The sequence below is a fragment of the Mixophyes fleayi genome, chromosome 9 (assembly GCF_038048845.1).
Source record: "Mixophyes fleayi isolate aMixFle1 chromosome 9, aMixFle1.hap1, whole genome shotgun sequence".
Taxonomy (NCBI): Eukaryota; Metazoa; Chordata; class Amphibia; order Anura; family Limnodynastidae; genus Mixophyes; species Mixophyes fleayi.
In genome coordinates this window covers 111,090,969-111,116,569 of record NC_134410.1, presented here as the reverse complement: position 1 = coordinate 111,116,569, position 25,601 = coordinate 111,090,969, and the positions used below count along the sequence as shown (strand labels likewise).

The 25,601-nt window shown below is 40.0% G+C and overlaps 1 protein-coding gene across 3 annotated transcripts in view; it reads left to right on the top strand.

Moving 5' to 3' along the window:
• Positions 1–25,601, top strand: part of WNK3 (WNK lysine deficient protein kinase 3) — a 98,458-nt gene that overhangs the window by 35,542 nt on the left and 37,315 nt on the right. For all 3 annotated transcript variants that reach the window (XM_075184922.1, XM_075184921.1, XM_075184920.1), the window contains exons 7-16: positions 6,306–6,525; positions 7,186–7,474; positions 10,041–10,231; positions 13,216–13,311; positions 13,404–16,952; positions 19,268–19,317; positions 22,866–23,007; positions 23,088–23,204; positions 25,216–25,359; positions 25,448–25,502. In XM_075184922.1, coding sequence (XP_075041023.1) covers positions 6,306–6,525; positions 7,186–7,474; positions 10,041–10,231; positions 13,216–13,311; positions 13,404–16,952; positions 19,268–19,317; positions 22,866–23,007; positions 23,088–23,204; positions 25,216–25,359; positions 25,448–25,502 — 4,853 coding nt within the window. The remainder of the gene's footprint in view (positions 1–6,305; positions 6,526–7,185; positions 7,475–10,040; positions 10,232–13,215; positions 13,312–13,403; positions 16,953–19,267; positions 19,318–22,865; positions 23,008–23,087; positions 23,205–25,215; positions 25,360–25,447; positions 25,503–25,601) is intronic.

The following is a 25,601-nucleotide window of genomic DNA, read 5'->3' as shown; positions in this document are numbered from 1 at the left end:
GACCTGCTGTTTTAGAAATGCTCTGTTCCAGTCGTATAGCCATCACAATTTGGCACTTGTTCAAGTTGCTCAGATTTTTCCTCCTTCCAATACATCAACTTCAAGAACTGACTGTTCACTTGCGTCCTAATATATCCCACCCAATGACAGATGCCATTGTATTCGGGTTAAAAACTGTCTGTAGTTTCAATGTTGTGGCTGATTGGTGTGTGTGTGTGTGTGTGTATAATATATATAATTTCATTAATTTTCTCTTATCGATAGATGTTTATCTCTCTATATATTATGTTGTATAGTACTATATACACACACCATCATTTTAGCAGCTGTTGGTCCATCAGGTATAAGAGCCGTAGCAAAAAAGTAGTATGGTACAAGTGTCTTCATGTGTAGTAAGATGAGCAAAGTGCAATTAGTGCACATAAAAGTGCAAAGTGCATGCTTACCAATATAATAAAGTTTAGAGCTTATCTGTAGTTTATATTTTCTATAACCATTATTCTTAAGTGATTTCAGCCCCTTTGTGACATTGAAAAAGAGAGAGTGCACTATGTACAGTAATCCGTAGAATGTGTGCCCTTAATAAATATAAAGTGCATTCCATTGAGATAATAAATAATCATCTTATCTTGTAGTTTATGCTATTATGGCAATCTGTATTCTTTGTTCCAAGACAAATGTAAATCCTTGACATTCTCAGAAAAGACTTTGTACGCATGCCACAAAACAATGGAATTCCCCCCTTTCTGCAGGGACAACATGATGATATGAGGTCAGTCAGTGGGCTATTGCTTATGTGAAATAGGAATGCCAATATTTAACTTTAACAAACATCTAAAACATAAGTATTTTAATAATAAATGACTGAATTGTAAAGGTGGAGAATGCACGGTAGTGTAGTTTATTAAACAATGATGTATGGCCTAGTAATCTCCACCTTGCATACTTTAGTTATATTTTATCCATTTAATATGAGGTCTTGAGACTTTGCTCTGATTATAATGAATGTATATGGGACCTATAGAAATTGGAAGGCCAAAGGGACCACCATAGTGTAGTATTAAAATCATACTTGCCAACTCTCCCGCAATGTCCGGGAGGCTCCCGAAATTCAGGTAGGACTCCCGGGAGAGCAGGCAAGTATCCTGCATACTGCCACTTACTTGTCAAAATGACGTGATTCACGGTGAATCGTGTTCTTTCGGACCTGCTCCCAGCGACAAAACATCATTTTGCCGCGGGTGCGGGGCCAACATGACGCCCCACCCTCCGACCACGCCCCCTGCTCAGGATCTCCCGGAAATTAACTTTTCAAAGGTTGGCAAGTATGATTAAAATTCATGTTTAATAATGCTGGTTAAAGACACATACAAATAATAACTTGCATACCAAGCACCTCTTGCGTTTTGTGTACAAATGTACAGCTTGCCTTCAACCGGTATCGGAGATCAAACAGGAGTTGCTGGTCCAAGCTACCAAAAAAGTCTGCAAGTAGATGAACTGCTATTTAGTCCTCATGTTCTGCTGCTTTTATTTATTTTTTAAAAAAAAAGTTTTTAGTTTAATTTAAAAATTGCAAATAACCTGTAACATAAAATCTAAACAATATTCTAAAAAAAAAAAAGTAACTTTTAGTTCCTTCTCTGTGAGATCACCACTGCATGGAGAGTGGGTATAGGCGTCATTTTGGCTATTGGCTTGGTAGGAAAGCCCACCAGACTTGACAAGCTACTGATTTTTTAAACACAGAGCAAACACTATGTTCAGGCTACTTTTATTGTACATTCTGCTTGGTCACTGTACGTTTCCCAGTTTGGTAGTGTATAGTGGCTGGTTACAATACTCTATCCTGTCCAGGTTGGGTACTAAATTATTCACCCTGTGTTCAGTCATTGTACACTCTCCTGTTATGTGAGGCAGATATGCTGAGTACTGAATGATTTTAACCATGCTGCCTTGTCACAGTACTCTCCGCTTTCAGGGTTTTTGTGTACTAAAACTTTTAGCCTTGTGTTCAGTCACAGTACTCGCTCCTAACTGTAACTAATATGGGTACTGACCTTATTGAGCTTTTGTGTCCTGTCACTATACTCTCTCCTGTTTCGGTTATGAAGTATGGACTTAGTTAGCCTCGTCTTCAGTCACTGTACTCTCTCCTGTTAGGTAGAATTATATTTTGGGTATTGACTTATTTGGCCAGAATGTACTGTTACTCTACTCTCTCCTGTTACATTATTTTGAGTACTGACACATTTGGTCTTTGTGTTCAGTCAGCGTACTCTATTGTTGTTGATATTGAGTACTGTCTTAATTGGCTGTGTTATCCAGTCACTGTGCTTTCCCATGTTAAGATTAGTACTGATTTATTTTTCCTTGTGCTAGTCACTGTATCCTACCCTATTATTGCTAATAAGTATTGACGTTGGTTTCTCTTTGTGTTCAGTTACTGTACTTCTGTTATGATATGGAGTATTGATTTATTAGTCACTGTGTCCTGTGACAGTACTCTGTCAACAGTAAGCAGGACTACTTCTAGATCCAAGGCTGCTGGAGTAAAAGCTGTTATGTTTAATGCTGGACTTGGCTGATAACCGGGCGTTTTGTTACTAAAGACTGATGGGCGATTTTACCTGTATAGGTTTGGGTAGGATGCAACCTAGATGGCAGAGCTTGGACAGGGGTTTTAGTTCAGTCCATGGTGGTACTGATGAGGCGGGCAGAGGGTAGTTTATGTGAACACACTACTTCTAATTTTTTCTACAGAGACTCCAGCAGTGGACCACCCTTAAGTATTTTTCGGCAGGTATTTAGTCAGTACAGGGTTTGGCTTGGGTGGTTCCCTCACAGGTAAGGTTGGTAGACCTAGTCATTCAACAAGTCCCTGAAGTGCCAAGGATCCATCCAGGTCCACTTCCAGGCAGTCAGAATCACACTTTCAGGAGTAAGGTGAGATTCTTGGAGACTTTTTGTTATGAGGACCTGACTGGAAGTAAGGATATGTCCTCTAGTAGTTAGGATGTTAAAGAAACAAAATTCAGGTTTCAGTTTCACCTGAATGCTGGGATGAATGCTGCGATGCTCGTATTACTCAGGGGCAGACAATCCTTTTTGTCCACTCTGTATTTTGTTTCTGAAATTCTACATCCTTTAGAGCTTCCGGGACATCTTAATTAGAAGACAATACAGATAAATGGGAAATTCTTCCTGTGAGACTGTTTCGATTGTCATCCTGCAAGACACCGCTAAATCTATTCCTTTTGCTGCTTCCTTAGGACAGCATGGATAGAACATGGAAGGGAACCAAGAATTTATCTTGTGCCAACAGTGTTTGTAGTGACAGACACATACTCTGGCTTAGTCCTTCTGGGAACCACTATGTGCCTCTCAGTCTCTGGTAGCTGCCCCCAATGAAGATCCATTTCTTCTGAAAGGTGTTCAGCGTAATTTCAGTGAGGGGCTATTCTTTGAGTCACCAGATGGTCACCTAAGATCGAGAGGGAGGTTCTCCCACTCCCAGGTATATCTGGCTGTTGACCTTTGTAAGCTCATTAGCTCAGATGTGTTCTCTATTCTTATTGTTGCTTCAGAGTGACAACCTTGGGTGACCTGAGCTCTTGGGGTATACAAGAAGTTAGAGGTACTGAGTGTCCCATACCTGGCTGCCCCTTTTTTATATTGTATAATGCAAACTCGGCCCACTGCTTCTAACCATTATTATGCTCACAGAGGGACCACTGGTATCGCATTGGTGGTTGTCCCAGCCCAGTGAATTTGTAATTTCCCTTTGAGGCCCCTCCTGGGAATACATATCAATGAGTTATTTTATGGGGTAGAAGATTTGGACCATACAGTAGCAGATAAAAGCTCTGTTATCTTCTAACAGATCTCAATTCTCTATTGCCTGTTACTAATGTGGGGAATAGTGTCCTGCATTGTAGCAAGGCTAATGCTCGTTTCCACTTTTGCTCTCCTAGGTGAGGTGTCCAGTCCTGTGCAAATAAAGACGCAATGCCACAACCCCTCACAATAGCATATAAAACAAAGCTAGGATGTCCAGAGTTTATGCAAAATCATAAAATGTAATAAGATTGTGTACAAGTATAATTATTTATTATTAATCCATCCTGCCCTGTGTGCTCATCTTAAACTTTGGTATACTTTGTCATCGCTAACTGAAACCCAACTTACTCAACTCTAAAATTAAACACATGAAATGGATACAGCGTATGTATCTGGCCTGCCTGTTGGCCAGGCGATCTTAAAACCAGGGAAGGGGACCTATAACCTACTGGCCTCATAGTAGGAAACTCACCTGTTATGTACGGTTCCTGTGGAAAGTATCTTTTGGATCTGCCCTTGAACGAACTTCAAAATCTCCCAAGTTACTAACATATTTAAGCATTAGTTAAATCTACAGAATAGTAGAATTCTACTATACTTGTCTAATGTTGGAACCTAGTCATATTGTAAGAGCACTTCCATAAGGATAAAATACTAAGTACCATATGTTCACTACCCTTAAGTAAACTGCTAAGTCGCTCAGCTTGCCAGAATAAATAGTTATTAACTAAAGGAAATAAAAGCCTAACTGGAGCATGCTACATATTACTTATCAACTGGTGACTGAGTTAAGTAAACAATAGAAGAGCACATCCACTAATGTAAAGTGCTTTAGATTTGAAGTCATGTTTGAGCCTCTGATTGGAGGTCTTTTGTCCAGCCACTCAGTGGCCTCTTGAGAAGTGGGTGAAGAATTGCGTCCACCACTACATGCAACCTGGCAGAGAACCGCATGGAAAACAGGATTTTTAAGTCCCAGAGTCTCTTTTAACCCAAGTGACTTGTGAGAGACATTCTTGGCAGTTGCAAAATCAGGGAAGATGGAAACATAGTTATCAAATTTTAGAGATCTTTGCTTTCTCAGCAATTTAAGGATTGCATCACGGTGTCTGTAGTGTAGCCTTTTTGCTATAAAAGTTTGTGGTGGAGCCCCAGGCTGTGGGGTCTCTGTTGGAAGCCTGCCAAATTCACCAGTGAGACCATTTTCAAGTAAGGATGCCGGGTTCAATCATCCACTCTGATAAGCCTACAAATTTTCTCAGCCTTCTTTCTAAATCCAGTACTTTTTTGTTTGCATAAGTTTGTGTGCAGCAAGACTTATGGATTCCCCCTTTCCAGGCAGGAAACTGTGTTCAGCTTCCCTTACTCCATAATATTTGGAACCCCTGATGAATTAATGACAGGTCTGCTTCAACGTCTTCTGAAAAAGAGAGTAACTGACAGAATAGGTGACGTGTTAACCACTTGAACTTGTTTTCATTCGTTGCTGGTGAGTTGAGTCAGCAGAAGTGGAAGTAGCAGCAAGGGGCACTAATGGTTCCTCAGCATTATTAGCAGATGAAAAGCATACATATCTTTTTAGCCTGGCCGCTGTAGTAGCGACTTGGCTATTTTTGCCCATAGTGGCAGTATATATGCTGTAAGCCCTCTAACCAGAGAATCTGCGAAGTTACAGGCACTCCTGGTAATAAGACAACCGATCCCCTTAGCTGTGTATTGCAATCGCTCAGATGACCATGCGCTTCCCGGCTCAATGTGGCTTCCTTGGCAGGTAAGTTTTTGCGCCTCTACTAAATAGATCCAGCACGTAGATCTGTCTGGGGGAAGGAGCCACTGAAGCAGCAGAACATGCGTCCAGCCTGCACCTCAGTTGGATCCGAGCACCAGCCATATTGAAATGCAAGTGGCTACAAACGGTAATCGCAGCGTGCTCAGTCGCCCCACCGAACTCCACGCAATAGGAAATTTGTAGGCCCATAAATTCTCTCGGGATCCTCTCCTACCAGATAGCCACATAGGGCATCTGTTTAGAAATATAAATATATTGTGTGATTTAGCTAAAATCCACAGGAAACTGATTATAACTGATATTAGCAGGGGAGTAGTTGACATGCAGCCTATTCCATACAGCTCCAAGCCACGCTCCCATCTGCTAGTTTTTGATAAGTTGGGAGCTTTCTCAAACATTCTACTGTCTACTCATCATTTAATCCACCAAATGGCTAATTGTTTGCTTCCCTGTCATGAAGTACACCAGAAAGCTTAATTTTTTTTTCTCTTAATGTCACCTTATTTCATTGTATTCAGAATTTGCTGTAAATCAAGTTTTTTTTTTTTTTTTTGTGCAAATGTAGCACAGACTTTTTTTTGTAATCAGTTTAATTAAGGTTCTCTAAAATGTATGCACTTGTAACTGATTATTTTTAACTACCATTTTACCATTTTTGTGTCTCTGTTGATCCCAGGTTATCTATTAAGGAGCTCCTAAACCACGCCTTCTTTGCAGAAGACACTGGCCTGCGAGTAGAACTAGCAGAGGAAGATGATGGTGTCAACCCATCTCTAGCTTTGAGACTCTGGGTAGAAGATCCCAAGAAGCTCAAAGGGAAACACAAAGACAATGAAGCTATAGAATTCAGCTTTAACGTGGATATAGACAATCCTGATGAAGTGGCCTATGAAATGGTGAGAGCTTCTGGTCCTGTCTTTTGGATTTTTTTAGTTACCTGTCCTGTCTTCAGAGGTAAAAAAATAGACATCAATATTTGGTTCAGTTATCTAAAAATATTTTGTTAGGATTAGTGTCTGACTTGCTATGTTCAGTCTATATTTTTCCTTTTAGTTGGGACATTTTCTTTCTCTTTTCTTTCTTTATTCTTTTTTAAATAATCTTTTAGACAGTTTTTTTTCTTATTGACCAAACTTTTGATGTTTTTCTCATGAGCAGTTTTAGAGCCGCAAATTTTAAATAGTTTGGAAGTTTTGACAAGAGGGACTTAATCTGTCACTTTGTCAGGGGATTGATTTTACAGCATTTTCTAGGGGTTCTTCTTACCATTTCTAACCTACCGCTGCTCGCCACTCTTATTGGTGGTACCCTGCCATCCATCCTTTCCTTGCAGGGATCTCAGTGTCCACAGGGGTAGGATGCTTCATGCACTAACCTGCCTTAGTGTCGTCGTCCCCCCGCGCCCCCCCCCCTCCCAATATATGTTTTCTTTTATTTTAACTCTTTGAGAAGAGGGTCAGCAGCATCCATGAAGCTTTCATGGCTGCAGGACTTTTTGTGTGTATATGTATGTGTGTGACTGTAATCTGCAACCATTTTCTTACATGTTACTGTAGGTTAAATCTGGATTTTTCCATGAAAGTGACAGCAAAGCGGTGTCCAAATCTATACGTGATAGAGTGTCGCTAATCAAGAAGACAAGGGACAGGAAGATCCTGGCTGGACAATTAGAGGATCGCCGTGATTCCCAGAGCAGGGCTGCTGGGGCCCCAGTTGTACAGACAGGCACCCCTGTTACTGCTGTCTTTTCACAAGCTGGAGCTAATGAGAGTGAGGAAACCGAGGTGGATCAGCACGTACGCCAGCAACTCCAACAGCAGTTCCAGCAATGCTCATCAGTGACAGGTTTGTCACCCCCCAATGAAAGTTTAGCGTTTACATACTAGATACGACAAGATTTGTATTAAGCCTGTGAACGTGAACCAGCATAGGTGGTAATAACATCAGAAACTATGTTTGGTGTGTAGCAACATATTGCATTCGCTTTACTTGGATTTGCAAATACTCCTCCACAATTACTGCACATTGCCAATCTATGGTTTTGTTTTTGATTAGTGCAACAATTATTATTTGTGAAAAGTATATAGTTTGTAGATTTTGCATTTATTGCTTTTAAGTGCAACTTGACATTGACTCTCCTCAGCATGCGCAACTACAATTCAAAGTAAATCACAAAAAGCATCAGTGTTCCCAGCCAACTAACCGACAAAAATATATCTATTACCTTCTAGGATTATATGTGAATGACCACACAAATCAGACAGCTCACATGTCCCCAAATATATTGGGGCATCCCCTAAGCACATTGATAATCTTAATTAGGTCTAAGGCATTGTTAACAAGTTTCTTCTCTCTCTAGATGAGGAGGAGACTAGAGGTGACTCCCAAGATAACAATATTGGTTTATTTGGCATAATACCATACTTGCAGTAGCAAGTGTTTGAAGGCCATCAGCAAAGCCCCAGTAAGCTAAAGCAGAAACCATAACACAAGTATTAAATATCTAATTAAATGGCAACACTTCACCCCAGATATGAACTATTTCAGTACAGGACGTACCCTTAATGTAAACATTTCCCATCTTTAGTGTGTCAGCTTGCTAGTCCAGAATTATGAATTTAAGTAAATAACAAATTATCCTATAAGCAGTTTATGTAAACTTAAATTGTGTCAATTGGACATTCAAAGATCTTTCGAGAGTAATTCCAGATTTTTTTGTTAGTCGCTAATCTGTTACGTAGAAAATGTCATATGTTTTGCTAATATTTTGTTAAATGATTCTTACTACATTGGTAATTCATTTCTTCCTAATCTGATTAGTTGGTTACAATGAGACTTTCATTAAACCACAGCCATTCTGTTTAGTGTGCACAATGCTTTCCTGATTTGCAGCTCTTAATTGCTGTAGAAGTGGCTTTCCTTAATGTGAGGTTACCTTACTATAATTCTAATTCTCTGGTCTTTTTAATTTTAGAGATTTTTATTTGTTTTACACCAATCCACAACCATTTCATTGGTTAATACAGGCTTAGTAGAAGTCATACAGAAACAATCAATAGGATTATATAGAATGTATATTGAAATTTCCCAAATATCAGATTTATAGCAAGATTGTAGCTAAATTTGTAGCAAACTTTTTCCTCGTGCAAATATTTTGTTTTTATTATTTTATTCATTTAATTATCATCTATATCGGTTAATAGTAATATGTACTTTATGCCTCCACTGTTCAGTCACGGCTTTCAAACTGATATCTTGCAAAAAAGTGAGCTGGGCTGATTTACTTTGTTACATCTCTATAAATCTTCAAGGTGTCCCTATGCAATGGGACCCAGCCCCATGTCTGTTGGGCAGTCAAGCCTGCTGTATGCCCGATATCAGAAAACATTGACTTTGCACTATTAGCGACCATATTTACCATGCATCCCAGTCAGATTTTGACTTTTTTGGCCTGTAAATACTGCCATTTGCAGTTGGTTACACTTTAACCAGCCTAATTGGCTGTCAAAATAGCCATGTGTACAGGCACCTGAATGTTTGGCGTAAATGATTGACTCTTCCCTTTCATCCTGTAGTGGCTTATAGAACCTTGATTAGTTACACAGTTTAACATATAAGCTCTATAGAACAACATTGGATATAGGGTCTTTCAAATGACTGTTCAAAGTGTTTGAAATGTACTCATGCAGTGCTCCAAATGAAATGTACTCATGCAGTGCTCCAAATGAAATGTACTCATGCAGTGCTCCAAATGAAATGTACTCATGCAGTGCCCCAAATGAAATGTACTCATGCAGTGCTCCAAATGAAATGTACTCATGCAGTGCTCCAAATGAAATGTACTCATGCAGTGCTCCAAATGAAATGTACTCATGCAGTGCTCCAAATGAAATGTACTCATGCAGTGCTCCAAATGAAATGTACTCATGCAGTGCTCCAAATGAAATGTAGCACAAGAAAAACCACTCTGAGATTGCGGAGGACACTGGGATTATTGATCCCTATGCTGTTCATACAGGCAGAAGAGTAGATTGCAGGTCAGAGTTTAAAACCTATGATTTATTCTGTCATCTACTCCATGTGAACAGCAGAGATTTACAGTGTCAGCGATACAAGGGGCTGATGTATTTTCAGATTGATTAACTGCATTGTGTTCAATTTGGTGGTGAGCAAATTGTAATTTAAAATGTTGCAATTGACAAGGATTATTGTATTTGTTTTAAACTTGCAGCTCTGTGTTCATTAAAAAAGATCAGTGGCCTGTGCTTGGTTACTTTTGGAACAGAATCACTGTTTGCAAGCACTTAATGCTCATTCTTTTGAATAATTAGCCATAGTGACATTTGAATGGAGTACAAACAAAATGGGACTCTTTATGACCACTTAGTAACTTCTTTTCTTTTTTACCTAGCTGACAGCCGCTCAGATGCAGGATCAGTTGCAGGGTTGGACAATTCCAGTCAGCACAGTGCAATTTATACGGCTTCACATGAAGCGATAAGTGTACAGCAAATGCCTGGCATGCCTCAGACAGAAACCGGTCATATGGGACAATTTTATCCACAGCAGCAGATCATGGGGCACTATCAGCAGACACAGACGGTGAGTGCGTGTCCCTTCTATATATGGAATGGTGTATTTTAGGTGACAGATAAAATGAGGATGGCCATGGAAAAGGGAGAGGCTGTAATCTAACACTTTGCTAGCTTTAAATGTCAATTGCTTTCTAAATTGTTACACATTTCTCTTTTTAAAAGAATGTATCATTTGAGTTGCCCAAATTAGAATCTATTTGTCTTATGCTTCTATCCTAATAACACAAGTACATTACCAACCATAAAAATGGCTATTTCTGTAGTTCGACAGGTATTGTTACCACTATATATGTGTAGGTTAAGTTGGCCAAATGCGATAGGCATCCTTTTAAAATGCATAGTGTTATGTATACTGAATGCTTATTTTATGCAGTTTTGCAGTAGTCTAGGGACTGGGCAAATTAGCACATTTATCTTTGATTTAAAAAAAGAAACCCAAAAAAATCATCTCACTTCCTGCCCGTAAAGGTGTCTTACTGAATCTTAAATGGCAGATAGAGGACTCTGGCTTGTATGTGGTTTGCATGTAAAGTGCACCTTGTCATAGCAAGAAAAACAATTTTTGGTTAAATGAGACAAAATAATCTAAAAGCCATACAGTATACTGTATCTTTAATATGGGGATGCCAGAGCTGGAAGACCGTATTAAAGGGGGAGTGAACACTGACAGTGGTAATGACGGGGATTGAACAGATGAGAACAACCATGTGCAGGGTGGAGTCTATTTAGGGGGTGGGGTGGGAACAGAATTTAGGTTTTCTGAGAGCTGCTAGAGCTGTAAGGACGTATGGGCTCATTTATTAACAGTGTGTGTTATGGTAAAATTTGCATTAAATCAAAACCACCAATTACTTGCTTTGATTGCCTAACTTGTGCTAGACCACGAATATCCAAATGCTAAACCACATGTGGTCCTCCTACACTGCCCCTAAGACTAGAGCATGAATGTCTGGGAGCAGCCTTAGAAATAGTGGGTTTAAAATATAATTATCTTTCAGTAGTTTGTTTTTTTTTGTTTTGTTTTCAGTGTGGTCAAGGTGTCTGAGACTCACTTATCTGATCTCAAATCTTAGACTGATATGTACACTGGTTTTTAAGTTTTATGCCTTCTGAAAAATTTGCTTTCAACATTTTAAAAAAAAAAAAAAAAAAAATTGCATGTGTAACTCACCTAATTGAGCTAGAGAGTTGGGTAAGATCATATATATAACGCAGCAGTATGTTTCAATGAAAATGTTACATTTTCAAAATTTGTTGAAAAACATCTCAAATTGTTCATACTGTTGATGGTAAATCCTCAATGTTTTCTTATTTTGGGATCATTTGCATTATCATTTTATAATTAGTTACTGTCATAATGTGATGTTTGAGGACTTGAGGTTTTTAATTTCTTAGTGAATTAGCTATGTCAGACAAGATATAGGTTACTCTATATGTCATCTGTACCTAGAGATTACATGTAGGTATAAGAGAATACAGGATGGAGATTTAGGGATTTATAGGTCAGTTAATGGATTGATTCATTATGTAGGGTAAGCTTCAGGAAAGTGATTTTCTTTAGATTTTACAATAAAATAAAAATGTGAATAACTTTATTAAAGTGACTAGAGAAAACATGTAATATAGAAGAGCTTAAATTGTACTTATAAGAAATCCGCCTTATATAGATCATTGTTAAGTATCAATGTATATAATGGTGGTAGTAATATTCCTCAGTAAAAGAGAATAGTTCATAATTGTAATGATTAAAAGAACATAGTTGCATTTCAAGGGGGTGATTGGATTGTAAAGAAAATAATTACCAAAACGCTATATAGCTGTAGTGGATAGTTTCTATATAAATAATACCAACATACATGTGGTATTATCAATATTCATTCTTAATAATGACAAAATAACAGAATAATTTTAATAGTATAGAGAGGTGATTATAAATCAGTCAAATCATGACAAGCTTTAGTACAATATGAATTTGATCATCTCCGTTAATGATAAGTCTACTAGTGCTATAGTGCAATATTTGTAAAAAGTACTTTAATAGTGTTTGGTCATTGTTGAAAAGGCTCCATGATTCAACATATATCCGGTAAATAAGAAGTGTGCATCAATGGAAATATCCATTCTTTTTCCTTTCTTGCCTTTCTATGATACATATATAGTGGTTGAGGTGGTCCCTTGACCTGAACTTAATTTGTAATATAAAGTAACTGACCTAGAAAAAGGCCTTTATCCATTTTTCTCAATTGGAGACCTAATATAAATATCCAAACATTTTAAGATCTTCTAATAACAATATGCCAACATTAAGAGCACACAATAGGTATAACAGCCTATTCCATAGATGGTTTCTTATCTTATGCCCAACTAATGTATACTTACAAATTAACCACTGGGTAACCAAATTAATAAAACATTGCTTGCAAATGTTCACCCTACATGCAGTTGTTGGTAGATGAGCCCTATAGAATTAGAATTGACCCACAAGCTAAAACAAGTCCACTAATTGGAAAAAGGGTTAATATGGAGAACCTAAACTTTCTCATACATTAGGCAAGTGCTACATATATGGCCAAAGATAAATACCAAAGAGCAGAGGGAGGAAAACCTGACACCTAGGTGGACTCTATGATCCAAAAAATAACTAATAAAACAATAATAATTTGTGTTAATAAAGATTATTGTTTTATTGGTTATTTTTTGGATCATAGAGTGCTTCAAGGTGTCATGTTTTCCTCTCTTTGGTATTTATGCTCAATATACATGTTTTGGGTGCACCACCCGACAATTAAAACTGCAGCTATTTTTTAGCGGCTATCTATAATGTCGTGGATTTGATCACTTGGTGCGGTGGTTACAATTATTATAATATGGCCAAAGATGCAGTGTCTGAGCGTAGAATGTTATCTATGTGCCTAGAAGTTTATATAATATGTGTGAGATATACAGATATAGTGTGACAGACTATATTTACACCATTTTCTTTTTATACAGGTGCCCATGCCACAGTTGTTACCGGTGCAGTGCTTACCTCAGCCTGGCTCTCCATACCAACCACAAGGATTGATGGACGGACAGCTTAATGCACAGGTAATAATATTTTCGCGGAGAAATAACTAGAATTGTCTTAAGATTGGCTCTGAAATTACTCTTTTTTTTTTTTGTTTTTTTTGTCTTTTTAGACCTTGGATTCACAATTGGTATTTTCAGTGGAAGGAAAAAATGTTCCTCACTCAAACACCTTAGATACTTCAGGGATGCCAGGGTTGCAACCAACTTTTTGTGCACTGTCCCCTCAAATATCATCTGGACAAATGGCACCTCAGCAAACCAGAGCTGGTATTCAGCTTGACACTTGTGGTGTAACGGGGCTGCATGTTCTTGCTGCTACATCTGGTGGTGATAATCAAGTTCCAGCCCTTCTCCCCGCATGCCATCCAACCATATTAAATCAGTATGGTATCCAAAATATGATGAATCAAACCCAGAATATGATGGGAGTCCAGGCTAATTCTCAGCAGCAATATCAGATGGCTGCATTACAGCAGGCAACAATGCCTCTCAAAGATCCCTTAATGTTTTCGTCAAATTTACAGCAAGGACAAAACTTTCACATGCAATCGCATGTGGAGCAGCTCCAGAGTTCAAATCCTCAAACAACTTACCAAACTTCACTGACACAGCAGCAAATTTTGCAACAGACATTGGTTGACCAACAACCTAATGTAATATACCCCTCTGTTGCACAAGAAGCTGTCCTACAGCGCGTGGAGCAACCATATGAGGTAGAACATTTGCCAATCAATACACAGACATCAGCTGCCACTGAGGTTTCGGGGCATACACAGCAAACATTAACATCGTCTGTGCATGAGCATCTTCCATACAACCAGCATCCACTGTCACAGATCCCTGTCCAGCAGGTTTCCTGTGACCAGGAACAGGCTACATACACTTTACAAATGGTTAAGCCTTCTGTAGTGGAGCAGCCAGTATTTTCTCAACATGTAGTAGCATCATTAGAACAGTTGGTTCCCCAGCCTAATGTCCCTCAGAATCCTGCTGAGCAACCTCTTTACATCCAAATCCCTACCATGGAAGCATACGGACAGCAATCTGTTGCAACCCCTGACCAGAACCAGTGCCCTCAGAAAACTGTTGCTCCCACTGACCAGACCATGTTTGTGCAGCAAGCAACTGTCTTACCTGAGCAATTAATGTACCACCAACAAATTTTGCAGTCTTCGGACCACTTATGCTACGTACAACAAACCATGCCGATGTCTGATCAATTCACACATACTCAACATGATAAAGTAGCTCCTGATCATATATTGTACCCTCAGCAAACTCTTTTGTCCGCTGAACAGCCAGTTTACCCACATCACTCTTTATTGACTGATAAGCCTGTTTATGCACAACAAGCTACAACAGCTGAACAGCTTGTGTATGTACAGCAGACTACATCCACTGAGAAGCCAGTATATCTACAGCAGACTACATCAGTTGAGCAGAATATGTATGCCCAGCAAACTGTACCAGCATCTGAAAATCCAGGGTATGTCCAGCAATCTATGTCGCCTGTACTACTGCAAGGAAAGCAAAATGTCCCATCTGAACAAGTAAAGTATGTCCAGCACGTTGTTCCACCAGGTGGCCAGACAGTGTATGCTCAGCAAGTGAACCAACCAACCGAGAAACCAATGAATGCCCAGCGAACAGTGCCGTTGCCTGAACAGCAACCTGTATATTTGCAACAAGGCTTGCCACCATCCCAACAGCAGCCCATATGTTCACAGCAAACTGTGACGCTACCTGACCATCAGTCAGTATATGTTCAACAAGTTGTACCACAACCTGAGCTACAGACAGTGTATGCCCAGCAATGTGTTCCACTACAGCCTGGGCAGCAACCTGTGTACTCCCAGCATGCTACACCACCACCCAAACAACCATTGTATGCTCAGCATAGAGGGCCACCATCTGATCAACCTAATTATACCCAGCCTGGGTTGCCACCACCGGAGCAGACCGTGTATGCCCAGCATGGGGGGCATCAGCCGGAGCAGACCGTGTATGCCCAGCATGGGGGGCATCAGCCGGAGCAGACCGTGTATGCCCAGCATGGGGGGCATCAGCCGGAGCAGACCGTGTATGCCCAGCATGGGGGGCATCAGCCGGAGCAGACCGTGTATGCCCAGCATGGGGGGCATCAGCCGGAGCAGACCGTGTACGCCCAGCTACCATCAGTACAGAAAACAGATCCAACTTTTAGTGTCTTGCAAGGTGTGGCATATTTGGACAGACATGTTAATTCACAACAAGCTCCCACAGATCAGCTTTTGTATACCCATGAGACAGTTCCACCAAGTGAACAGAAATATAACCAACAAGCTGTTCTACCATCTGACAATCCAGTTTATGTCCAGGCATCTCTTGGCCCTTCACCTCAACAGGTGTGTAGCCAACAGGTAGCTCCTCCAGTTGACCAGCAAGGATATCTTCAGTCTGCTGCTCCGCATATACATAATACACACTTAATGACCTCTGCTGACCAGCTTTCATTTACACAACATGCAGTACCTGTGGCTGAGCAGCATATGCATAGCTCAGTCTCTCCAGCTCAACCAATGTATACACCTCAACCAGTGGCTGTGATGGACCAGGTGTTTTTACAACAATCTACTATTTCTGCTGATCAACAGTTATATACTCATCATACAGTCTCCCAGTCGAACCCATCAATGTACATGAACCAAGCTATGCCGCACTCACATCAACCATTGTATCCTCCAATGCAGCACACTCATCCTTCAGAAAATCCATTGTTGTACAACCATTCAGTACCTGCTTCAGATAAACATGCATATGTTCAGAGCACAATACCTTCTTCTGAACAGTTGACTCACACAATGCATGCAATTTTGACTGTAGAGAAACCAGACTGCATTGAACAACCAGCAAATCTTCATTTACAAAAAAGTATGACACCACCACAAGACCACAGACCTGAACTGAATGCCGAAAACCATGTATATGCACAGCAATCTATTCAATCTTCAGATAAACAAGCCCTGTTAATGCAATCAGATGCAGAACAAAAGGTCTGCAAGATTCAGACAGATCTCAATCAAACCTCTTTGTCATCTATAGAGTCACAGCTCACAAATCCTGTTTTTGTGCAAGCAGGAGGGCAAAATCAGCTTTCTTCTGTTCCACCTTCTCACGCACAAGCACAAGTTGGTGTCCCTCCTTCTGAGCTTGGTCAAAGTGGTCAACCCATAACCATCGAAAATCAACAGAATGGCCACCAAAGTAATGTGCATGGGAATGCTCCCCTTGCTTCTCAAGAATCATTGTTTCAGTCCAAATATGACCAACATCCACCTGTACAAACGCATGACCAAGAGACATCAGTTAATTTGGAGTTTATGCCAAGAATGCCCCATGTATCTCACAACAAAGATGCTTTACCTCAGATGTCTTACCAAAGTCAAGTCCAGGCAGCTGTAGAGCAGCCAGTTCCAGCCCCATTTTTACAGGAGCAACCTCCTCTCCAGCCTGACGGCCATGAATCCTCTAATCCACCTGGCTACCTTAATCCAGTTTCACAACCAGTCTGCTCAACTTTAACTGGATTGACAGAGATGAGCATTCAACAGGATGCTTACCAAATTCCTGTTGTAGGTGCAGCGGGCCAAATACATCAGCCAGATCCAGAGTCCCAGCAGGTAAGGCCCTGTTTTTAAATGTAAAGCAATGAGGCGAGCTTCACGATTACAGAGAAATTTGCTAATTTAATGATTTTAGTTCTTGAATTAATATCTAACTCTAATGTGACAGGATGGGCTTACTCTGGCACCTAGTGTGGGTGAGGGTTTTACAGCATTGTCTTGGATTTGCTCTTACTGCCAGTAGCCTGCTGTTGCTGGCCAGTGGTACCATTCGGCCGCTAGACACTCGCCGCCGGTAAATGTCAATTGCGCACCACTGTGGTACCCCCCGTTGTAGGAGAGTAGTCGCTAACACCAACTACACTTGTAACTTTTTACTTATGGGTGGTGTGTGTAGCTGCTGAAGCACCTCTTTACTGGTGACTGTGGCTTGTTCCTCCTCACCGCTTACTTTAGGAAGCTTCAACGCAGGACAATCGTGCAATGAACTTAGAGTGGTAGCTATTGTATGTAGATTACAGCATTTCAGCATATATATGTATCTTGCAGAAATAGAACAGGATCTTTAGGAATAGTAGTTTGTATTGCTCAAATATAACTTTAAAAAATGTTACACACCAGTAAAAAGCAGCCATGATAAACACACAGATGGAATCCACTTTACATGGGACTTTGATGACATTTTTATACAGTTTTGTTTATACACATGTTCAATCTGTATCTGAAAAGCACTGTAAATGACAAAGAAACCGCACCAAATTAAGCAGTTTATTAGAAAATGTATTAACAGTTCAAATTGCACTTGCATATAGATGGTGGTTAAAAAACAGCGGAACATTTGCTGGCATAGAGTTCAGGTTGATAAACTCATGTTTTAGACCCTGAGGAAAAAGGATGGATCTTTGAAATGCGTAGCTTGAAAGAGAATTTATTTAATTTACATGAACTCTATACTGGTGGGGACCAGCCTCCAAATGTCCCACTGTACTTTCATTATATATATGGAAGTGCAATTTTAATTAATACATTTTCTAATAAACAATTTGATCTATGTACAGTTGTCATTTACCGCACCTTACATATTTATACTGAATGTGTCTTTCATCTGTGTGGCATTGTAGCTAGAATGGAGCAGTTACGAAATGAAAATAATGTTTTACACATTGTTGGCAGGAGGTAATACAGGGCGTGTAAATTTTACTTGCATGTGAATCAGCCTGGACCTGGTTCCCACCTTTAACATTGCACTCATTGGCATGGGGGGCTTCTCCCTTGTCCATACACTGCCAGGGGGTTAACGTTCCCTGCTGCCTTTACACCGCAATTGTTTTGAGTCTATTTGAAATGATTATCAGTAAGGTTCTACATAATCACTGTGACACCCTCAGACTGTGCAATGTAAGAACACCCCGACTAGAACACAAGTTGTAATCCCAGGTGTGTCAGTCAGCACACATAGCACCTGCTCCCTGAACATATCTGTGGTACTGCTGGTTCCCCTTTTGCATGAATACAAACCAGGTACATCACATAAGGTCCACACCGTCATGTAGGATGGAACACCATCTATAAATGTCCCATAGAGTTAAGAGTGTGTTCAGTATCACAGTGCAATGCGAGACCTATGTCTTTCCATTTTCCATCCCTATTTAGATCTGCAGATCTATTGTATAGTTAGTGACATAGCAAAGTACAGAGTTGCAATGTTACATGGCTGGATTGCCTTGTATATGTTCTTTCAGCTGTAGCCTAGAAGTGAGAACAGAGACGTGTAAGTCCAGTTATACTGATTACATGGCAGAATTGTAAATTCAGTTTAATATCATGCAATTGGCACAGGCAGGCAAGCTATTTGAAGGAGCAGGCCAGTCATGTTTAGAGCAAGCTCTGACCAACTGGATCTATATCCTATTTGGCCACACATGGCTGTCAAAATTTAATAAGATCTAACTGTTTGGCCAAAAGCTATAGCTGATAGTTGTCCTATATTGAGCTTATTTATAGTCATGTCTATTAATTATCCCATCAGCATATCATTCATCATGTTCATTTTGAGACCACATGCTGCAAAATTGAATCGATTGCCTGATTTCACCAGTGATCATGCATCGTGCGTGTTCACCTTGCACAGCCCTAACTATTGATCTAATCGAAAGGACAGTGCCAATGAAATAAAGTTAAGACTTGTCCTTCCATTCCTCACCTTTCCCTTCAGCAGCCCAATTCTAACATCACCTAGATATTTGGAGACTTGTATGGGAGTAAACAGCGGACATGTTTTCTCCTTAAAAGATGACACTTATTCTTTGGTTGTATTATTTATTATATTTTTGTAGTTGGAACCCATTACCGGTGTGTGTTTTTATTTTCAGGTACTTGTTGCAGAGCAGTTTGGTACTCAGAAATTGGACTCCGTTCATGGGTAGGTAAATTGTTAAGCATTGCACTTCTCTGAGTGAGATTCAGTAATTTGAGGTAGTAAAGCCAGTTTATATATGAATAATAAATTTATTAGCCAATGAATGTAATGTGTGCTGTAATCAATTTTAGAGGCATGGGCCCCTTTTAAGCGAAGTGTACATCAATTAAAAAAGAGGCTTAGATGTACCAAAAGCTATAGAATTTCTTTGTTAAAGGTTTGATCTATAAGCCAGTAAGCTTCCAGAAGTAGTAATAGGAGTAATATGTTATAGATCATAGAACATTCCAATTGTTTGCAAATGTGTAAATTGCGTAAAAAAAATAAAATACTATGTACTATATTATTCTATTCTCCTTTCTCCATGTGGGGGACACGAGTAAAGAGGCTGCACTGGAGCTAGTGCACTTTAAATTTGGCCCCAAAGATCAAGCTCCTCCCCCCTCTATATCCACATAGCTAGGTGAGACCTTCAGCTTCAATGTTCTTTGCACAGGCGGATGCGGAGTGTAAAAGCACCCGGTCTTTCTCTGGGGATGTCTTGTTTGGTCATGAACGTGATTAGATTATTTTCCTAACCACTGGGGAAAAGATTTATTTTCTACCATTAAATACCCCAAGATGGTGCAAGGTTTCACTCCTTTCGTTCATCAGGGAAAGCAAGGAATCATACGTCCAGAGGACGTATGAGGTTTTTCACCACCGGCCTTTCTGTAGACAAAACACATTATTTTACTCTATGGGAGGTCATTCAGCCTGTTCTCCTCAGGCGTTGTTGTTCCAGTCCTAGAAGAGCAGAAGGAATTTTTTTTTTCTCAAATGGCTTTTTGGTCTGAAAGCTGGAGAGATTATTTTGACCCATACTGAACCTGAAATCCTTAATCATCCAGCTTCAGATGGATAGGTTCAAGATTGTGATCTTGAGGTCTGTTTTTAACAGCATGGAATTTAACAGGACAAGTTCATGGTGTCGATTACAGTCAAGGACGCATTCTTGCCTGTTCCAATCTGGGAAGGACACAAATGTCTTCTCAAATTTGCTGTTCAGTTCCATCATTTTAAATTTTGGGCTCTACCTTTCAGCCTAGCGATAGTGCCAAGGGTGTTCGCGTAGATCATGGAGGTTCTGGATGCCTTCCTGAGATCCAGGGGATGGCTGTCATTCTCTACTTGGATGATCTGCTGATCAAGATGCTGCAGGCTGATACTATGAAGATGGCTCAGACCTTAGAATCTCAGATTGGATTTGTTGTAGTGGATGACCCAACCATGACACTTTCCCAGCAGATGGTGTTCCTGGGGTTTCTGTTTGACATCCAATAGCAGAAGCTTTTCTTGCCAAAGGACAAGGTCCACTCTCTACAGAGCTCTCGCAGTCTAGCATCTGTTCAATTTTGCATGAAAGTCTTGGTAAAGATGGTTTCGACCATCTTTCTTAAGGAAGGCGGTGCAGTTTGCACAGTTTCACTAATTTTTGAAATGGAACAAGTATCATTCTGGTATGACCAGCCCAGTGGTGAGAGCAGATTCCCGCCTTCATTCTCACTCTTCAGTGTTCAGTGCCTCTTTCAGAGTCTTTGGACTCCAGAGGAGCCAAAGCTCCTGATAAATGTGCTGGAACTCAGAGCAATTTTCAACCCTCTAGTCAGAGGGTGTCAGTTCTTGCAAAGAAAGGCTGTAAAGATCCAATCGGACAATGCCATATGTCAATCATCAGGGGAGTGCCAAGGCCATTATTATTATTATTATTATTTTTACCATTTATTCATATAGCGCCATTAATTCTGCAGCGCTGTACAGAGAACTCGCATCAGTCCCTGCCCCATTGGGGCTTACAGTCTAAATTCCCTAACGCACACGCGGACGGACGCACGCGGTATTCATCACTAGAGTAGAAAACAGGGAAGCTGATCTTCTCAACAGGCTGGTATTTCAACCCATGTAACCGTTCCTTCACCCAGAAATCTACAGATTGTGTACAGGTGGGGTCAGTCAGATGTCGACATGATGGCATCTTGATTGAACCACAAGGTATCCCCAGGACAAGGGATCCGAAGGTGTTATTGGTAGACGTCATGTCTGTACCTGGAAACTTTTGTCTGAATTACCTGTCCCTTCTGGTAGTAATGCTTCTGTGGGTGCTAAAGACAGTAAGAAGGGAAGGGCGTTCAGGTGATTCTGGTTGCACTGGACTGGCCAAGACTGTCATGGTACACAGAGATTCTTAGCATGGCAGACGGCCTATAGTGGCATTGGTCTCCAAGGCAAAACCTGTTTTGCCAGTGGCCTTTTCATTACCAAAGTTTAACTCGTTTGGCATGAACACTGTTACTGTTGAAGCCATGATTTTTAGAAGGAAGCGCTTTCTGACAGTGTGATTCAGACCATGTTCAAGGCTAGGAATCTGGTTTCAACCAGGAGTTATCACAGGGTATGGAACACTTGCTACTCCAGGTGTAAAATGTTCTAATTTTTGGTTAACCCATTTACTGCTGTTCCTGTAGGAGAGTCTGGTTTGGGCTTGACACTTGGTGCCTTGAAGTTTCAGCTTTCAGCCCCCTCTTTTTCTTTTAGAGAAGTGCAGCCTCCAAACATTCCCAAATAGCCCCTTGGGATCTCAATCTTGTGCCGACAACCTTACAGCAGCCTCCATTCAAACTCTTGGATTTAGTGGAGTTAAAGGCTCTTTCCACACTCTGGATGTTCTTAAGGCCTTGAGTACCTATGTCCATAGGACTGTTCACAGTACGGATGATGTTTTGGTCTACTGATACCCACGAGTGGTTGTTTTTGGCATCCAAGCAAACTATTACTAGGTGGATTATGGTTTTACTTCCTTAGGCTGGCTTTGGGAAAGGAGTCAGTTCCAAAAACAATGTAATGATACATTATATCAGATTGGTGACTGCAGATGTTTGGTAACCACCTGGTCTTTGGTACACACGTATACAAATTTAACTTTTTGGCATCTTAGTATTTCCGTTTTAGATGGAGTGTTCTGCGCACTGCTACGTTTGAGTTTACTTTCCCATTTAGGTTACTTTGGGATGTCCCCTGTGTTTCCAGTGTCCCCTAAGCGGATGAAAGATAAAGATGACTCTGACAAATGGATTTTATACAATTATAAGAATACCATTGTATGACACAAAGTCTACCCTATGCTCTTATTTGCTGTTTCTTTTCCTTTTAAAGGTTTTATTTTCCTGTTGTTGGAGAACCTGGTTCTCATTTGTTTCCTCTTGTTCTGGGTCTTTATTAAAAATAAGTGAAGATCTCAGCAGGCTTTGGTTAGTGAGAGGTGCTTGAGTTTTGCAGCCCAAAGTCCAGTGTAGCCTCTATACCTCTGTGTTTCCAGTGTCCCCCAATTTCTTTCTATGGTATTTTTTCTTTTAGTAAATTTGCTCACATGGGTCTTTACAATTAATTACAACTGTTAAGTTTCATAAATATACATGCACTTCTTATTACTGTGGTAACCATTAATTTGTTCTAGTGTCACATTCTTTCCTATCGGTAATTCATACTTTGTTAATATCAATGTTCTATTGCAGTGTTTGTGCTGACTTTCCCAGAGACTATGCTGCCATTCATGATGGTCCTCCTGGAAATGGCAAGCTGGAAAAGATGAAGCAACGTAGAGTTTCGTGCCCCCGGCCAGATAAAATGACTCGGTTTTACTTGTCCTTCTTAGGGGTATGTGTCTCTATGGAGAGTTTTTCACCTTGACAACTGCGAGTGGGAGTTCTCATCTGTTTTTCTTTCCATACCTCCAGGTTTCAAACTTTGGCGATAACATGGTGGAATGCCAGCTGGAGACTCATAACAACAAAATGGTTACTTTTAAGTTTGATGCAGATGGTGATGCTCCTGAGGACATAGCTCTTTACATGGCAAGTAATTACATGGCATCTATACTGCTACAGTTACTGATATGCAAACTATGCCCCTACCCTCTGCCCCATTTAATTTTACATTATAATAACTACATGTAGAAGTCTTAGCATAAGACATCAGAATCTGCTAATTGACACTTTTGGCACTTTAAATAGCTTGGAAAATTGAATTTCTCGTACAGCACTGGGGTTACCATCCTGTGCTGACTAGATACCTGACAATAATTAGGTTTGCTGGGGCGGGGAGTCCTTCCATATATAATTTCCTTCTAAAAAAAAAAAAAGTTGTGAATGCAGTCGTTTCCTTTTGTCTGTCTATAATTATCATTTGCAGACATAGTTTTAGGGAAACTCTTCCACACTGTGGTCAGCTCATTAATTGAGTCTGCCAAACATCTGTATACTGCATGATTATGGTTACTGCTTTGTGCTCTTCTATGCTGAGCATCTATTCACTTCCATCCCATTTTATTTCTTCATTACTCGTGCAAAGGACACTTGTTTCATCTGACACTCATATTTATACAGATCCTGACAAGCTGCTCTGTAAAGTGTGGCGGTAAAACAGCCTAAGAAATGCATTTGAAAAAGTTAACTTACTGGGGGACATTTATAATACAGTTCTACAGATATGAATGATTGCTGTGGCCAACAACCCTGTTACTTGTAGAACAGTGTTCATGAATGTCGTCCCCCCCCCTTCCCCATACGGGACAAATTTTGTTATTATTGACCCATCCTTGGACTAGTGAGATTTCTACTATTGATTCTTCAACTGCTGATAGTAGAGTAGGCTCATCACTTCTGGTACTGCTTACTTTAGGGAAAGCAATTTGGGAAGGATGTGCTTGCCTAACACCACATCCATGTTAGCAGAGACACTGAATCTGCAAGTGTGTAGATTGTAATCCGGGCATTCCATATTCATCAACAATGTTAATTATTGGGATAGACAGATGGGAAGCAGATCATCTTGGTTCTTGCACAATCCACATTCTACAAGTCCCCTTCCCCCCCTGCAAAACAGGTATTGGGCCCTTAAAAGGCTTATCAAGTTGATAATGCCTCCTATTCTTAGCTAGCTTCCATGCATTCACTCCAAAAATGAACCTATTCACAGACATGTAATGCTCTGATATGGCTGCTGGTACATAAATTTGTTAGTTTTTAGGGATTTGAGTTATAAGTTAATATTTGGTTTTCTTCCTATCTGTTTGTCTTTGTCCTTTTCGGACATGCTCCTGTTTTTCACTTTATTTACTTCACATTTTCCCAATAGTGTTTATATTTGATATCTCTGCTGGTGGGGACCCACTTTGGTTGTTTTGTCTGTTTCAGGCTAGTATAGTGGTATAGTAACATGCTTGTGAATAAACTTTCCTTACACTATTAAACTTTGGCCTATGATTTTATGCGTTCAGTATTCTCAATATAGATTGTGTGATCTACCTAGCATTCATTTTATTAAAGAATAAGAAAACCTTTAAAGTTAAGTCTCTCTGTTACGGGGTAATTTAGTTAGCCGTGTTGCTCCGGCGGACTTTGTGGCTACACACTTTTCGAGTACCATGGTTACCCCAAAGTTATGGATTTTCAGAGGCAGATTGCGGGCAATTGAATTTCCCCCTTGTGTTTATTTGGTAATGCTTTTCTTTGTTTGTTTTAAAGCAGTATAACAATTTTTGTAATCATTTTTAGCACACAGTGGTCCAGTAATTTGGCACATCTACTAATCAACCGCATCTGTGGTTTTACATGCAGATTAACAAATAAGCTAAAATTTCCAAATTGGCCATTTGAAATTGGTGCAGGTGTGGATTTTGAAGTTCAGTATAGAAAGGGTGAATATTGCGGTTTGGATCTGATATTAGGCTATCAGCTACTTGACCCTGTCTTTTTCCTTTGTACAACTGGATAAAATCATAACTTCACAAACTTACTAACTATAACATCAATCTTAGGAATTTTAAAATGTTAATTTTTCTTTCTTTTTTTTATTTTTAATTAGGTTGAAGATGACTTTGTACTTGAAGCAGAAAAGGAGAGATTTGTAGATGAGCTGAAGCTAATTGTAACTCAGGCTCAGGAAATACTGCGCAGTATTCCAGCTGAGGAGAGAACTGAATTTGCCCCATCAGAATCCAGCAGCCAAGTGAGTTATTTCATTGTTGTGCAGCGAAAGAGGCCAAATTCCTGTTAACTTACCTACCATGTTAACTTTTTTCATTTTCTTCAACTAGACTGGGTCATCTGAGCATGTACAGATAGCAGTTCCAATATCTGCTCCAACTGGAGGTCAGTGTTTTCTTCCTTCCTAAATAGTTTTGCTTCTTACAGAGCATAGTTAATTGATAATGAGGATGTGTTTAAGTTGAAGCATTTTGCACCTAATTA